The sequence below is a fragment of the Capronia epimyces genome (genome assembly GCF_000585565.1).
Source record: "Capronia epimyces CBS 606.96 chromosome Unknown aczIQ-supercont1.4, whole genome shotgun sequence".
Classification (NCBI taxonomy): Eukaryota; Fungi; Ascomycota; class Eurotiomycetes; order Chaetothyriales; family Herpotrichiellaceae; genus Capronia; species Capronia epimyces.
The window spans coordinates 2,813,433-2,829,349 of NW_006912907.1; the positions used below are offsets into that span (position 1 = coordinate 2,813,433).

Consider the following 15,917-nt stretch of genomic DNA (forward strand, 5'->3'; position numbering starts at 1 on the left):
CAACGAGATGTCTCTTTGCGTCATTATTACAAGGCCCATCTGGAGGCCTTATGGCCCATGATGCGTGATATCTACTGAAGGGATCCAAACCGAAACAAGACCACCTCTCGAGCAGAGGGCATATGAGTGCATTGGGATGAATGAGCATCAAATCACTGACCCGCCTTTTTGTACCTGCCCAGGTACCAAATTGTCCAGACAAAGCCCCTGTTATCAGCTACCAAGATCGATCGATAACCCACGTGAGGCACATACCCCTCCACACTTTTATAAGATCACCGTTTGCTAAGCACTGCAGCTGTTGTGTTAAGGGCGAATGCTTCCGGCCACCCTCTCTTACCCAGGCCCCTGTCACAATGGTGAAGAGAAGAGTCGGAGAGTTTCCACTATTGGGCCAGTGGTAATCGTTGGGGAGTGTGTCGTTCCAATACTGTTTCAAACTGTGGATGGGTCGGTCGGAGATGATGAACACCGATTATCTAGATACCTCCTAGGATAGATATGCTACCTTGTGAGAAGTCTGTGACGCGGAATTTTTGAAATCTGGATGTAAGTCGAGGCACCAACCACAAGCTCCGTGGTGCGCCACCACCTGCGTCATCTCGTCCACTACGAACTCCGCTGCCCGTAACGTGCGTGGCCTCCAGGCCTTGGATGCTTCAGAGTGCCCGGGCGCCAGGCCCTAACAGGATTAACGGGTGCTCTGAACCTCCGGGCTCCAGGGGCTTAGGGGCTCCAGGAACTTCTTTATCTCTGTTGCCGGCTGCTGTTGGAGCTGGAGCTGGGGCTGGGCGATTACTGTAGCTCCAGCTCCAGCTCCAGCAGGAGCATCTCTCGCCGTTAAGAACCAATGCCTGGTTTGCAAGGTGGATAAAACCACCGCTGCTTCCCGCGCACTATCTAACATCCCAAGCAGCTTCAGCGCAGATGAGACGGTCCTGTGGCTCTGTAGCATGGAGTACGGAGCACTCTGTAGCCTGGCAGAGACTACCCTAGGTCTCTAGCCATCGTAGAATGTCGAATGTCGTAAGAGTTGTCGAAATCCGCACCCTTAGGACCCCTCCACCGCACCATAGCTGCATAGCACCTTCTCGTCGTTGCCCGTCAAAGTGACCGACCTGGGTGCGAACAGCCTGCGCCTCGACTCTCCATCTCCCTTGCGTTCTCATCCTCATCCTCCCCGTCACTCATTCACCGTCTACCAAAAGTTGCGAAGATCCTCGTTCACTTTGATGCATTGCCCTGGGTCCGCCAATCGTCCCTCCGGATAAGCTTCGTTGCACATGCATGCACCTGCGGTCGTTACATTCAGTCCTTCCGCGACATCCCTGGTCGCCCTGACGAGCTCATCCCCCGCAACTTCTAATATCTCAATGTCCGGGTCATAACTACGGAAATCCTTCAACCATCTAGCCAGCCATGCCCTTTTTCAAAGATCTGCGCAGGCGATCAAAGGCTAGCTTTCGAACTTCCGATTCCTCGACCGAATCCAATGGCACTGTCCCAACCACAAAGTCTTCGTCTACCCTGAATTCCGCCCGCGGAAGCACCACTCCACCTTCCACTTATCATGCAAATGGCTCAGCATCCAATGTTCTGGCCGCTGCAAAGCCCAATGGCGATACCCCTCCGCCGGTGCCTCAGCGGCCCAACGTTATGGTGCCGAATTCAAACCGGAACAGCATGATCGTAAGCAGGTTCCCTACAAAGAGATGATAAACCGATTTGCGGAAAGATTGACACTCTCCAGACTCTGTCACCTTCTGGTACCAATGGCACAATGCGAGTCCCTACTTCGGCCTTTGCGCCCAAGATCACTTCTATTCTGGACAACTCGGTGGTATGTTAACACATGAGAACGGCCAGACCAGAAACTTACAACTCACATCCAGGTTTATAATAAAGTGCTGTTGCTCAACGGAGAAATTGGAGATCCGAGTCAAAAAGCAATGGACGGCAACTTAACTGTTCACCATGACAAGGACGGGCAATCTTTCCCCCCGACCAACTGGCCGGTATCCGAGTCATACTTCAAAGCCTTGGTTTACCTCTCACCCGGATGGAACAAGATACGCTTCGACTTCACCTCGCCCAAATTGAGCTCCATTAGCAATGCATCGGCTCCTACGATGCATTCCTCCTACATAATGCTGAACTACCTGCCTCTGAACAGCGCCCCACCGTTACAACTGGTCATCCTTGCCGGCAAGGACTCTCCATGCACATACGACGCAGTTCCACAGCGCATACAGAGTGAAGGCAATGGGCTCGAGATGGCAGTCCGAAAATTCCGTATGGCGGCTCATTTGTGGCAGGCATTCACAGCCGAGCAGATGTATAGACACAAATTTGGACGGCGGTGTTTCAGGTTTGAAGAGGAATGGCAGACTGGCTCACTGTCCATTCGTGATTGGGAATCGGGACGGATGAAAAACGAGACCAGGGTACATGTGGTACGGTCGGACAAAACTACTGCGGAGTTACGTGATCTACAGTATGCCCAACAATACGGGCCGGCAGCAAAGAAGGGCGAACTCTATTCGATCGCCGCGGATGCTGTCAAGAAGCACTTCAAAATCAAGCCCGGTCAAAAGCAGTACGTTGCGTGTCTTTTGCTCGACGCACACTGGGATCCCGAAGTGGGCACTATCACCGGACATGCTGCTCTGGGTGGTACTTCAGATGACCTCGGTCTCGCAATCTTTGGCTCTCAGGCGCTTCAGAGCTACCCGTCCTGCATCGAAGAAGTGGTGGCTGCGTTTACAGATTGCACCCCGACAGATACCAAGTTTGTCGCGAACGACTGCAACGAGTCTGGTAGTAGTTGGGAGGCTGCAAATATTGGGATCGGTGCGCACCTCCACGAAGTCGGCCACTTGTTCGGGTGCCCTCACCAAGAAAATGGAGTTATGCTCAGAGACTATGTACGCCTCAATCGTACCTTTGCCATTCGCGAACCATATTCAACCAGGACCAAGTCTCAAGGGCTCAAGGTTTGTCGCCAGGAGGACGAATGTGGTTGGCACCGCCTAGACGTCCTTCGGTTTCGGCACCATCCTTGTTTCAAACTCCCGAGTGACGAACTCTTGTCTCAAGACGACAGCGTCCAGTATTTCCCAGTCGGAAACGGACGTGTCATCTGTTCAGCTTCAACAGGGATTTCATTTGTTGAGATCTGGATCGAAGGAGATGATTTGTGCCGGCAGTGGATCGACTTCAACAATAACGACTCTCGATTAAACATCATCCCCAGACAAGTGACACTGGTCGAAAGTGATATTCGAGCCCGTCTCCCCGAAGACAAAAGAAAGGCCAAATTGTCTCTCACCGTATTCTGCGGCGGCTCACGGAATGAAAAAATTGAGGATCTAGATGAGCTCTTGTCCAAGAAGTACATCATCAGCTTGCCACCCGTCAGGCAGGCACCCAAGCGTGATGAAGGCTTGACCATGAATGCATACAACGGAATGCTGAAGCTGGGCAAATCGTTTGATTCCCGGCTAGCATTCAAGGGGAAAAAATTGGGCCACTCCGCTTTGGAGGGCTCTCAGCCAGACGAAGTGATTTTGGACTGTGCCAACCTCCAGACCAAACTTCTGACATCAGTGAAAGTCTATCATGGATTCGCATTAGATGGGGTTGAATTTTGCTATGAAGACGGCCATAGTCAGCTATTCGGCAAAAGAGGAGGCAAGCCTGACGGCGATGAATTCTTCCTCGGTGAGTTGTGGACCGGTTCAAGAGACACTTTGAAGCTGACCAATATAGACACACGTCGGGGAGAAACAATCCTTGGGTTTTATGTGCGGGCTGGTCTTTGGATCGACGGAATTGAGATTTTAACAAGTACTGGCCGACGATCCGGCGTCTTTGGCAACGCCACAGGGGGGTCTGGGTGAGCCATCTCCATCATGACTTGTTGGTCTCGGTGCTCTAACGATTCTACAGACATACTTTACTGGCGCCTCGCGGTTACAGTCTTGCCGGAATTTCAGGTTCTTGCGGCGCATGGATAGACGGCTTCCAAATCCTCATCACTCGATAACGACCCTTGTACATGGACACACCAAGAGAAATTCGACTACGTGCCTCGAACGCAATTTCAATGATTGGGGTAATGAGAATTGTCACACTTCTTACAAAGGCGGCAGATACAACACTTGAGATCAGTTGTACTGATCAGGTCAACAACAGCATAAGGCTACTAATATTCTTTCATCCGTGTACCTTACAGGACTCTAATGGTGGAGAATCAGCCACGCATACGAATATGGCGCAAGAAAAAGACCACGCACGAAAAGGCGCAATGAGTCTTCAATAATTGAGACAGAGACAGTGATTGACTGGTTGAGAATCATAGAAGCAAGTCAGCGAGCCACTGCAGCTTGTGAGCAGACAGCCATGCTTGTACATACCTAGGTATCGCGAGCAGACGAGCAGACGAGCGGATGCATCGCCGGGTCCACATGGATGGTGGTCGTCAGGTCTGTTGTTGTCGGGCCAGGCGGGAAGCAGTACGCGTGTACCGATATACTGGGATGCTGACTACTAATGGGAAATGGTGGTAATGAACAGAATTGTAATGGGGTGGTCTAGATGGGCGTTTCTGTCACTATTCTTGCTGTTCTTTACTGTGCTTAGATTTCATCTCCGGTTACATTCGGCAGACAGGGCCTCATGCTGTGAATCGCGTCGAGGAACGACTGCCACAGATGATATAAATAGCGTGAACAAGTAGGAATAGATAACTCTGGTGTCTCTCTGGTCTCTCGTCTCTGGTCGAGATTCCGGTGGTCCAAGTTGGCCCTCCAAAGGAAGAACTGTGCAAAACTCCCACGTGACGTTTACTACCGCTGTGAGGTCTGCAGAGCAGGAGGAATATTTCAAATTGGAGACACTCAGATCCTGGGGGACCGGCACAGGTGCAAGCAAAGCCACGGGATTCAGACTCCAAGGTACGAAACGGGCATTCGCATTCGCATTCACAAGGGGCAAAACAAACACCTCACATGTGAGGAGCGAAGGCATTTCCGAACTGCTGAATCATCCATGAGGTTCAGAGCATGAGATACTGCTTCAGGGGCAGGAATCGGTGGCTCGTGTGTCCTAGCTCAGTGGAGTGCCCACTGCAGAAGAACGCTGGCTCTGTCCGAATAGATCAAGTCGATCGGGCTGGGAACAGAGACGGAAACAATGGCGACGGTAAGACAGAGCAGAGCAGAGCAATACCCAGCAAACCAGGTCGGGACTTGAGTAAGCAGTACAGAGTCACAGCAACCTCGCTGGTGGGCATAAGTGCACGAAGGATCCCAGGAAGAGTTTTGGCGGATGCTGAATAGTATCGACGATTTCAGCCTATAGCGTGATTCGAGTGCGGCTCTGGATACACTCAATACTCCCTCCTCAACAGAATCCACTGGGACCCGACTCCAGCATAAACTCCACTCGTTGCAGACCCATTAGATAACGTGGCAAGACTCTCTGGCGCAGCCCGCCTGAACTGCCTGTAAAGTGGCCGTCAAAGATGACTCTTGCCTGTCGCGGTGTCGCTTGCTCAAGGCTGTTCTTCGTCAACACGAGAGCAATTCTGGTGTAGACGTAAGCCAGACCTTGGCAGGCCTACCGTACAATGGGCGCCAAACTGGGAGTTCTAAGTCCTGGCTGCTGCATGTAGCAGTCAGGTCTTGACTGGAGGATCTGGAGCGAGTTAGAACCCCTCAAAGTGAGGACGGCAGGAATCGATAGCGCCGCGTACTTGGCTTCCTGGCCGAAAACTTTTTCCTTGGAACGGTCTGGCACTTTCGAACTCCATTCTCGTGGATCGCGGCACAAGTACAGACTGACCCGCATTCTCACCAAATGTGTTTTTCCGAGTCTCGACAGATCAGCAGGTGTCTCCTGACCCTGACACCTTCTAGACCACGCGGTTCAACAAACTTTGAACTAATTAATAGGCCTGTCTCTTGGTGAGCCCAGTGCCGTAATAAACCCCTTGTGCTTAAGCCACAGTGGTGAAGTCAGAACCGCATCGACTGGCCTGAAACCGGAGTGATCGTCGCAGACTGTGGCGCAGCGACTGTGGCGTTCAGGACGCTGGTGGAACTTTTGTCATACGGCTGGAGGAGTGGGTTGGTGTCCAGCGGTCAAACTCTGTTCTATCCCGTGTGCTGGCGCGTACACTGGGGGACATGGCATGATCGAGAATTATCTTCGGGATCGAAAAGAGAGTGCACGAGCCGGTTTGAAGTTGCCGCTGGTACGGGTAACCCGGTGCAGGGCAAATTTGCTGTCAACGACTCGAAGAGGCTCATTTCACTATCGGCCTCGGACCCTGGTCCTGGCACTGGTGCAGAAGAGGAACCCTTCCCGGCATGGGCACCAATTTCCAAGTCGAAGTAACGGCGCAAACGTCGGGCAATAGTAACAGTTACTCCGCCGTTCCGTTTTGAGCGATAAGGTTGGTGGCTACGGCAGACATGGCGGCAGGACGAAATATCTTTGGAGATGCCCCTTAGCAATATTAGCGGCACGTGTTTCAATTGACAGAGCCTGAGCAATCTGCATAGTCTTGACTTGCCGCCCGGAATGGAGTCAACCGAACTGGGGTCCAAAGTCCGCCAAATTTACGCGGGGGTCACCTGTGCCACAGCTCGTCTCGTCTGTCGCTTGCCGGAGACGGTTATTGGGGCTTGCTACCCAGCCGTACGCCTCATGGATCCAAGGCGCCGTTGCTCCCGTTGAAATTGTTCCATCCGGGTTCCAAATGTCTCGAATCGAGATTGCCGGGGTCCACGAATTAGCCTGCCCGGCATAATAAAACTTGTATCCGTCCTTAGGAAGATAGTCATCCACCGTCTGTCTCATGGAAGTGGTTGTTCAGCTACTTTGATTGCTCGTGACCGGGAGAGAGCAGTGCTTACTCGACACTCGCTAGCAACCGTTTGACCGGCCGGTGCAGCAAGGCGTCGTTCGCTGCTCGCTGTTCGCCCGGGCGCGGATGGAGTACTCCGTGCACGGAGTACAGTATCCGTACAAGAACCCGATGGAAAGCTCAGAGGAGTTGATTGTTGATTGGTTCTGCGGTTCGAGAGGAATGACGCAGGTTGTGATAGACAAAGATGTGAGATTATCAAGGGGTCAGTTGACCACGGCCTTCAATCTCCATTCGTGCACCCGGAGTGTTTCATCTTGAAAAAGGCTGTAGCCACAACGGTTGGTCCAGAGCATCAAAAGATGATGTAATACCTAGTGTAGCACCATGACGAATTGTACGGCGTGGTCTGAGATGCCCGTACCGCAGAGGAGTGACATCTATGGTTAGGGATGGTATCATTTGGTGTAGATCGTATTGGCTTGGGCTCACAAGCACGGACGGCCTCAGACGGCTTTTTATGCGGTGTCGGTCAAAATAGTGAGCACTCACAACCACGGCCAAGCTGTTGGATATCTTATTCGCGACGCTGCCAGCTGTGTGAAGTCATCTCGGTATGTTGCCGCAGACTGGGTTGGACGCAGCGTTGAGGAGAGCCAATGCCTGATTAGACTGCGGCCGGAGGACAATTCCAGCAATATCGCATGCGTACGCGTCGGGTGAGGGTCTCTCCCACTCCCAAACAGCAACGGAGAGTCGAGTATTGCTAGGTGGCATAGTGTGGGCGGCCATTGGGCGCAGGCGGCTGCACGGAAGGAATGAGTGATGAGGGATGATTGATCGACAAGAGGGTGACAGCAATATTTTCCAGTCTCAGGCGACACGTGTGGACGATCGGGGCAGAGAGGAGATACCGTGTTAGTAACGAGCTATTCTCTTAGTTAGTACTGGGTCACAAGTTACCTATCCCTAAGGTATCCATATCCATCATGGTGGGAGTTACCCGCATGCTGCTGCTGCTGGTGCCGGAGGAGTCAAGTAAGCCATGAGCACGGCACGGGCTCCATTCAAGAGTCCTGTGGCTTGGGGCAGGAAAGTAGATAGTATTAGTTAGCGGGCGGTTGGGCTCCTCCAAAGTCAACGGACATGTCGGTCAAAGGGGAGATGGGAAATAAGAAAGCCGATGGGGACGTTGGTAGGTGGCCGACAGCGCCTCAGGCCCTACGCAGAGCCCACTGTTCACTGTCCACCGCCCACCGCCCAGAGAGTCGGGGTCAAGCCACACCTAGTAGCAGAACTGGACTGTGTGGACCGACGGCGCTTGTGCTCGCCAGGTTGATATTTCCGGGGCGGCTCCAGTTAGTGCTGCGATGGGTGCGTCGAGCCTGAGCCTTGGCCGTCACATGACTAGCCCTGGTACTGCTGTCCTCCGTACGCGTACTCCGTATGGAGTACGGAGTAAGGTACTCTGTAGCAGTGTAGCCACTTCTCGTGGGCTGCAGTCTCCAGTGCCGGTCACCTACTCCGTACAGTGGTTGTTATCTTCCTCACTCCCACTACTGCAGCCGTGGCAGCTCGTATCTAGTGCTCGCCACAGTGCCACAGGCCTTTCGCCACCCTCGAAGCCACATTTCCCGACTTCTTAGAGCCCAACTTCAAGGGCCGCGTGGCTGTGCTTCTGTCGATCAGGGCCATTGCCTGCCTGGGCCCTGGACAACGCCGAAGAGTCAAAAAGACTGCATGAGCTAGCACAGTACATACACATACGTGGAGCAGCAGCCAGAGGGAAGGGTTCTTCTTCCGGGCACCGCGCACAGAGTTTCCGCTTGTGGACAGGGATGGGCCTGGCTGGCGACGAAGCAGAGGCAGTTGAACAGGCACAAAAGAGGATGTCCGTCTCCTGAGACGGGTGACGGAGGGTGGCCAGCCACGGCTGGTGTCCACTGAGACTGGAGGCATCCGCTCGACGCCACGACTGTCAACGGGCTAAACTGCATCCACCAGGTCGCCCGGCAGTCTCTCCAATGGCGAGGCGCCAGCGGCCCGGGCATTACTCCTAGGCGTGGCTCAGTTAAACGAGGGGTCCTGGCTCCCTGATCCTAGCCTCTAAGCCCAAGCCCTGGGCCGCTGGGGCTTCACAAGAAGAACGGTAATTAGGCTCCAGGCTAATCAGTACCTGCTAGACCTCCTACTAGCTAGGCCAGCATGGAGGAGTGAATGCACAAACGAACGCACCCGCCTGCGCCTTACGTAGCTGGTGACTCCTTGACCGGAGTCCCGTACCGCACTGGGAAGGCAGTAAATGCATCGAACTGCTTCAAAACGCACTCCCGATCGATGGGACGGGTGCGCCACTCCCAGACACATCTCATCCTCCATCTCCCTGCCATCGTCCTCCACTCCTCGCATCCACTCTTGCTTCACCATCCTTGCATCCATGACCCTCCCAATCATGGGCTAATCTTGTCACTATGAATGCTAAATGCTGCCACTGAGGCCGATGACCATCAGCATCCCACCCCGGTCCTTGTACTACTACTAGTAGTAACCCATATGCGTCCAGACACCCTGCCTACCTCACACCTACACGTCGAACTTCTTCAATCCATTTGTACACGCGGCGACGACACTGTCGATCTTCTGTCTCCTGCCCTCATCGTTCCCGCAGTGACCTCAAGGGAATATAGCCCATAGCCCATTCCGGCTTGGGATATCGAGCAGACCCAAGGGCCCTACAAAGACCCGACTACATCTCACCGACGCGCACACACCAAGGCGCAGCAGCTCTCCAACTTGAAGCACCCTGCCTCGTTGAATCAGTTTCGTTCGACCTGTCGAGCCATCCATCGATGCGCCCAGCCTGAACAGCCACGATATCGTCCGATCATCCAGAGGCCACATGTCGTTGGTTTGACCCTATTCGCCCTGGAACTCGCCGCCTGAGACGCCGTCTCCGCCGCAAATGTTTCGCAATCGGTTCGTCTTCTAGCTCTCTGATCTATTCTCGTTTCACGTCCACCGAGTCATTTGGAAGACTGACCACCATGTTCGCCTGCAGGCGCAATACTCAGAAGCCCGATGAAGCGTTGTACGTGGCGTTTAAGGAGTCTTTTCCCGATGTCGGGCCTGGATCGTCCTCCTCAGCCGGTCCGGGAGAGGAAGGGCCTGCTCGCAGATCATCAGTATTAAGCGAGGCCATTGTGGATGAGCCCTCGACGACTCAACGGTACGTCGCGGTCGACACTACATTAACTCGTCTCTTTCACCTTTTCACCAACCCGCGATGTCAACACCCATCGACAATGTCGCCCACTCTGCTCTCACCCGACCAGCAAGACAACCAAGTGCATGATGCTGACTATTTCGCCAGCGCATTTGAGAGTCAGACAGAAGCCAAGGAACAAGATGCGACTCCCAAGCCGTTCGCCGACCTCTGGAGATTTACTCCGTCGCTGATGGATCCCAACTCCTTCGCCTTTTCCGCCTTTGCGAACCAACCTCCTGGCTACTTGTATACGCCCACTCCTGGAGGGTTCGGAACGCTCTATCATCCGCAAGCAGGTGACCTTCACACTCCCGGAATGGGGATGAATACGCCCTTGTCGTTACCTCATTCGGTACACGCACTGCATGCCCATGATCCTTTAATGCATATTCAACATTTCAACCCACATTTTATGCACCAGCCTCATCCGTTCCAGGATGCTTTTCACAACCAGCATTCCCAGGCTCCTCTCGTGACGCAGCAACCGCAGACCTTTGCGCCTCAGCAGTTTCTCCAACACGAAGACTCCGGCTATGTGGCTATGGACGATAGTTCTCACAAAACGACCCCCAATCAAGCCGAAGGCAGCGTAGAGCGGCGTACGATGCATCAGTCTGTCCCGCGGGTGAGGTCAGGGGTGATGGGTATGCCAGATGTGCGGCTGGGGGACAAGTCAGTATGGCCATTCCTAGACCACGTATTCTCTAATAAGTCTTTTAGATTGCGATTCCACACCACGTTGAATGCTCCAACTGCAATGGTTCGACACGCCGACGAGATCCCTATCACCTATCTGAACAAGGGTCAGGCTTACACCATGTCAATATGGGATACGACACCCCCCCTGCCACAAGACAGCGCTCCCCAGTACCGCACTTATGTTCGCGTCTCATTCGAAGATGAGCAACAGAGAGCCCGGCCGGGAGCATGTTGGCAACTTTGGAAGGAAGGACGCGGTTCCAATGAAGCCCATCAACGAGGCGGTAGACTTCTCGCCGTGGAATATGTCGATCCTAATCAAGGTGGGGACGACGTACTGCGCAAACCTCTTGTCCAGCTTGAGAAGGCTTCTTTCGACGGATTCGCGGTGACATGGGTGCCCAGCCTTCTGAATGGAGGGCCCCATTGTTCGATATCCATCCGGTTCAACTTTTTGTCGACTGACTTCAGCCATTCCAAGGGTGTCAAAGGTATCCCTGTCCGACTATGTGCTAAGACCGAGCTGGTCACCCCGTCTACCGCCGCCAGCAACAAACCCGAAGTTTGTTACTCTAAAGTCAAGCTCTTCCGCGACCACGGTGCAGAGAGAAAACTTTCCAACGACGTCGCTCACGTCAAGAAGACGATCGATAAGCTCAAACAACAAATAGCGCAAGCTGAAGCTGGTCTGGGAAATGCTGGAAAGAGGAGGAGGAGCGGATCAGTGGCAAAAGCCTCATTGTCTCGTCCCGGGAAAGTGCTGAAACACAAACGTACATTTTCAGTGGATTCAGAGGCTGAGCCAGCCAAGTTTTCAGCAGAAGAAGATATTCAGATCAAGCTTGTGACGATGCAGGATATGTTCTCTTCGACCAGACCGGTCAGTGTTCTATTCCTACGTGGCGATCCAGAAGACGACCCAGACCTGTGTCCTGTGAGACTTCCGGGAGACGATCCTGAAATGAAAGAGATTGTGCGAACAAGCACATGGGGATCAAGGCAGAGTGTCTCCGACTCCCCCATGTCAAATGCTGTCTCCCCGAGTCTGAGTTCTACACCGGCCTCGCCAAAGAGGAGGCCGTCGGAGATGCAATCATCGGCCATCCAAGAGGAAGGCGAGAGTGAGCATGGCAACGACCCGACTGAACCGTTGACCCAAGCAGTCAAGGTTCCCAAGACCCAGGTTGATTCTACCGTCAAAAACGAACTATTTGCCCTCGACGTCGATAGCAGCTATCGGCCTCCTGTCGAAAGACCCATCCGACCCGGTAAGTTGCATATCGTGCCCTGAGAGATTTCTCGCTGACTGATATGCAGTTGCATGTTTCTACGTGCGCCAAAAGGATTCCACCAAGAACTACTATCGCGCAGTCTATTTGATGCAGCGAACTGTTCGAGATTTGATCCACGGCATATCGGAAAAATTTCAAGTTGATGCTCACCGAGTAACTCAGGTGACGCACATCAATTCTCGAGGACTACACATCATTGTCGATGAGGATGTTGTTCGAGAACTGCCGGAAGGACAGGATATGGTGGTTGAATTCGCACCACCACGATCCGACCGACCGGTCAAGCATGAATCTGTCGGTACAGCCACGACGGAGGTGATGGTGGACGGCGCAACCGCCCTTGCGGGACACTGGACCTCCGATCCACTGGAGATGTGGCTAAACTATTGATATCGACGCAGCGCACCACGACACGACCCTGAAATTGCATGAGATACCCCCGGTTTTCGTCATTTGACGTTGTTTCCTTACGAACACGACTAATTGCATGGAGGCGACCTTCGCAACAGTCTGGCATGCCAAAGATAACAAGGCGAACTATAACTACATGATACCCCCTAATGGCGCAGAGGCCTGGTTAATAGTGGTTGATTCGCTACTGGCTTTGGGAGTGTACAGACGGGCCACACATGGAGGAACTAACTGACATTTGTGGATGATTTCATTCTCTCCCACACTTTGCAACCAAATTTTTACTTTTTTTTGTCCGAGTACAGCACACGAATGACCGAATGACGGGATGATATACGGATCCCTGAGCGAGTTCCAACCCTTATTTTTCACGAGATACATGACTTTCGAGATACCCACATTGTCAGGCCGGATTAAATTTATTTGGCAGCATGCTCCTCCGATGGTTTTCTATCGCAGACTACTACAACTATCAATGTATCGACTAATTCTGACTACAAGATTTCCTGCACACTTTCTCCGTTCTTCGTGGGCACATCATCCACGCGATCATTTACGCCCGACTCTCAAGTCCGGGCAGTTTTCTTTGAGAGGGAACCTGAGGAGGGGAGCCATTCGAGGCTCTCCGGTGAGCAACAGAGGTGGTGATTGAACTGGTGATTGGTTAATCAGAACGATTCATAGGGGCAGGTCTCGGTGGTGCTTGAACGCACACGACTAGCGGCTCTGAACCTGCAGGAACGGTGCTGTTGGAGATTGATTGCAGGGAAAGGGCGTTGACCAATCAAAGCGCTCGAGTGCAGCAATCGGATTCGTGGCATTGTCAAGGGAGAAGAGTGGCGATAATGGCGGTGCCACTGCCCACGAGCAAGACATGTCATGGCTAGGCGCAGACTGGTCGACATAGCGAGACAGATATCAGATGACCAGACGATCTGAGGTTGCTCGCTATCGTCTCTTGTCGTCTGTTGGAACATGCATACCGAGTCGGAGCGCTAGCACCTCGCGTGGCCGATTACACCAATGCAGTGGCAGATTTCGCTATCGGCTAAACCTCCAGAAGGCTCGATCGGCCAGACAGTGAGTCAGAAATAGCTGTGCGTACCTTAGGTTGCTCTTGAAATGATATACCTGCCGGGGCCGCGTCAGCCTCAGGCCCCTTCTTTTTCATTGATCATCTCGATCGTCGCCGGCCGCGCCGAAGGGGAAGGCAGAAGAAGAGATTGTTAAATGGCAGACCACCGGGAAGTACGATTTTGGTTGCCGATCATGACTTCAACCCGTACTATTATTATCCTTGACCCAGGACACACAGTACGGAGTAAGTATGCGTATACCGTACGAGTACAAAGTACAAAGTACGGATATGAGCGGGGGTATGGCAGGACAGTGCGCACTCGAAAATGACCGTGCCATTCGGTTTCGGCACGCCCACCCGAGCTCGAGCCGTTGGACTTGGCTGCGTCGTTCTAAAACCGTCCGATGATCGTAGCGTCGATACAGGCCAAGGAGGCTGTGTGAGAGAGGGAGGGAGGCGGGAAAATCGAGACGAACTTGACTGTCCACGAGCCCTAATTGAGGTCTCTTGTTCTGGAACACACCGTCAGTTACAGTCGTCAACAATGCGCTGGAAGTCGTATAGCAATAGGGAAGAAAGATAGGTGTGGTAGGTCAGGAGAATTTAGGGATGACACGGTAGAGAGTATTGAAATCCAGCCACATGGTCTCCGCAATCCCAACATGATACCACAATAATGTAAGGTAGTATTGGCCAGCGCATCGACGGGACCTTTTGACAGGCCTGAATGCGTGGACGGGTTGGTTGATTGGTTCCGATCGACTGAGACACGATTGGCGCTCGCTCCTTGAGCTTGAGACGCTTGGGGACTGGCTCAGGGCTGCTCTCAGTCTCAGTACTCCATAGTTGAAGGCAGAAATGTCGCCAGGAGAGTTCTGCAAGGCGCGATTGGAAATAGCAAACAAGACTGCGCTGAATGGAGGGACGACTACCTACCTACCTACAGAGTACTCCGTACTCCGTACTACCTTGGTCCGTGGTGGGTTGAGAATGCTGCTATGATGTCACGGCGCCACTGTGGCACACCGACCCATGCTTGGCACCTAAGGTTCTCCGTAGTACTACCCTGTAATTAATTACTCCTTAGAACACTTAGAGTCTAGCGGGGGCCTAAGAGCCTAGGGCTGTCCGTTGCAAGCCTGAGCCACACTTCAACGCCACAGTGGCGCATGAGGTGGCGTCGATGCTGCGCCACAGTGCTAGTGTCTATCTCGACTTCAACCCTTTGTCGTAGCGGCTTGTGATGGAGCAAATAGAGCCGAACAGATCAAGTCTGGCCGCCAGCAAGCACTCCAACGGTGCGTGTTCGAGAACCCAGGTCTACTATCTGACAACACAACGGCTCTATGCAAAGGTCCAGACTGGGCCTTAGCCCTTGCTTCCACGAAGCATTGGCTTTGTCGTTGTCAGCCTGGCCCCCGGCTGGGTTCCATGCAATCCCATTCCCTATCTTGATGTATCTAGCTTTCTCTCATGAAATGATCTACAGTCTCGATACTGAATCGATCTGAAGCCAACGAGGGTCGGGATCCTGAACACCTCGCTGAAGAGGGCCCGCCCGGCCGCAAGAGACAGCCGTGATCCAGACGCGTACGGCGTGCGGGTGACCAACACTGGCAACTGAGTTGCCACTCCACTCCGAACTCACAATGCGATCGAGACACGGTCGAAACTTGCCTGACCGTCCCCGACGTTCCAACATTGAACAGTTTTCAGTGCAGGTCCTGTTGTGGCGGTGCATGCGGCCGTGGAATCTATGAATCTATGAATCTGCATGGGACCTTATGCAATTACAGCCAGCGCATTGTGCATTTCTATTTATTGCTTCTTCTTATTCTTCTTCCCTAAGGCAGATATGCCATCCAACTGGCGCATCAAGAGGTTTCCTCCCCTGGGGGGGTGGGCTACTAGTTCTAGGTCGAGGGCTCTAGTTTGATGCAGGGTCCAGTTTCTCTATGTCCTATTCATTCGCGGTGTGGTCGTTTCAAGATTTTCTCAAATCTCATGCGGCCTGCTCTGACCCCGGGAGCACTTTGAGGCGAATGATCATACGAACTACTCCGGAGTCCTAGATGAACTAACAGGCAGCAGAGGAGAACTCTATCGTTTCGAAATTCGTACGAGTAGTTCAGGGGTGCACGGGCTCTAAGCGCTGGGGAAAGAGGAGGGTATTCTGCCCTGTTCTTCTCTCTCTCTGAGCCAGGGGTCGCTTGTCTAGTACCCTGTTCTCGTTGTACGAGAGAGACCAATGGCATTCACGAGAACCAGACGGGTTGCCCTGACTCCTTAACGGTCCTGGTC

At 53.1% G+C, this 15,917-nt stretch overlaps 2 protein-coding genes across 2 annotated transcripts; both read left to right on the forward strand.

Moving 5' to 3' along the window:
* Positions 1–1,419: 1,419 nt before the first annotated feature.
* A1O3_05656 (uncharacterized protein) lies at positions 1,420–4,045 on the forward strand (the record flags this gene model as incomplete). The annotated part of the gene is made up of 6 exons (XM_007735776.1): positions 1,420–1,689; positions 1,751–1,840; positions 1,893–3,432; positions 3,505–3,720; positions 3,769–3,895; positions 3,949–4,045. 6 exons carry the CDS (start codon positions 1,420–1,422, stop codon positions 4,043–4,045), a joined length of 2,340 nt encoding a protein of 779 aa, XP_007733966.1.
* A 5,870-nt stretch (positions 4,046–9,915) lies between these two features.
* A1O3_05657 (uncharacterized protein) lies at positions 9,916–12,517 on the forward strand (the record flags this gene model as incomplete). The annotated part of the gene is made up of 2 exons (XM_007735777.1): positions 9,916–12,103; positions 12,153–12,517. The coding sequence occupies 2 exons, from the start codon at positions 9,916–9,918 to the stop codon at positions 12,515–12,517; spliced, it is 2,553 nt and encodes an 850-aa protein (XP_007733967.1).
* Between the last annotated feature and the right edge of the window lie 3,400 nt (positions 12,518–15,917).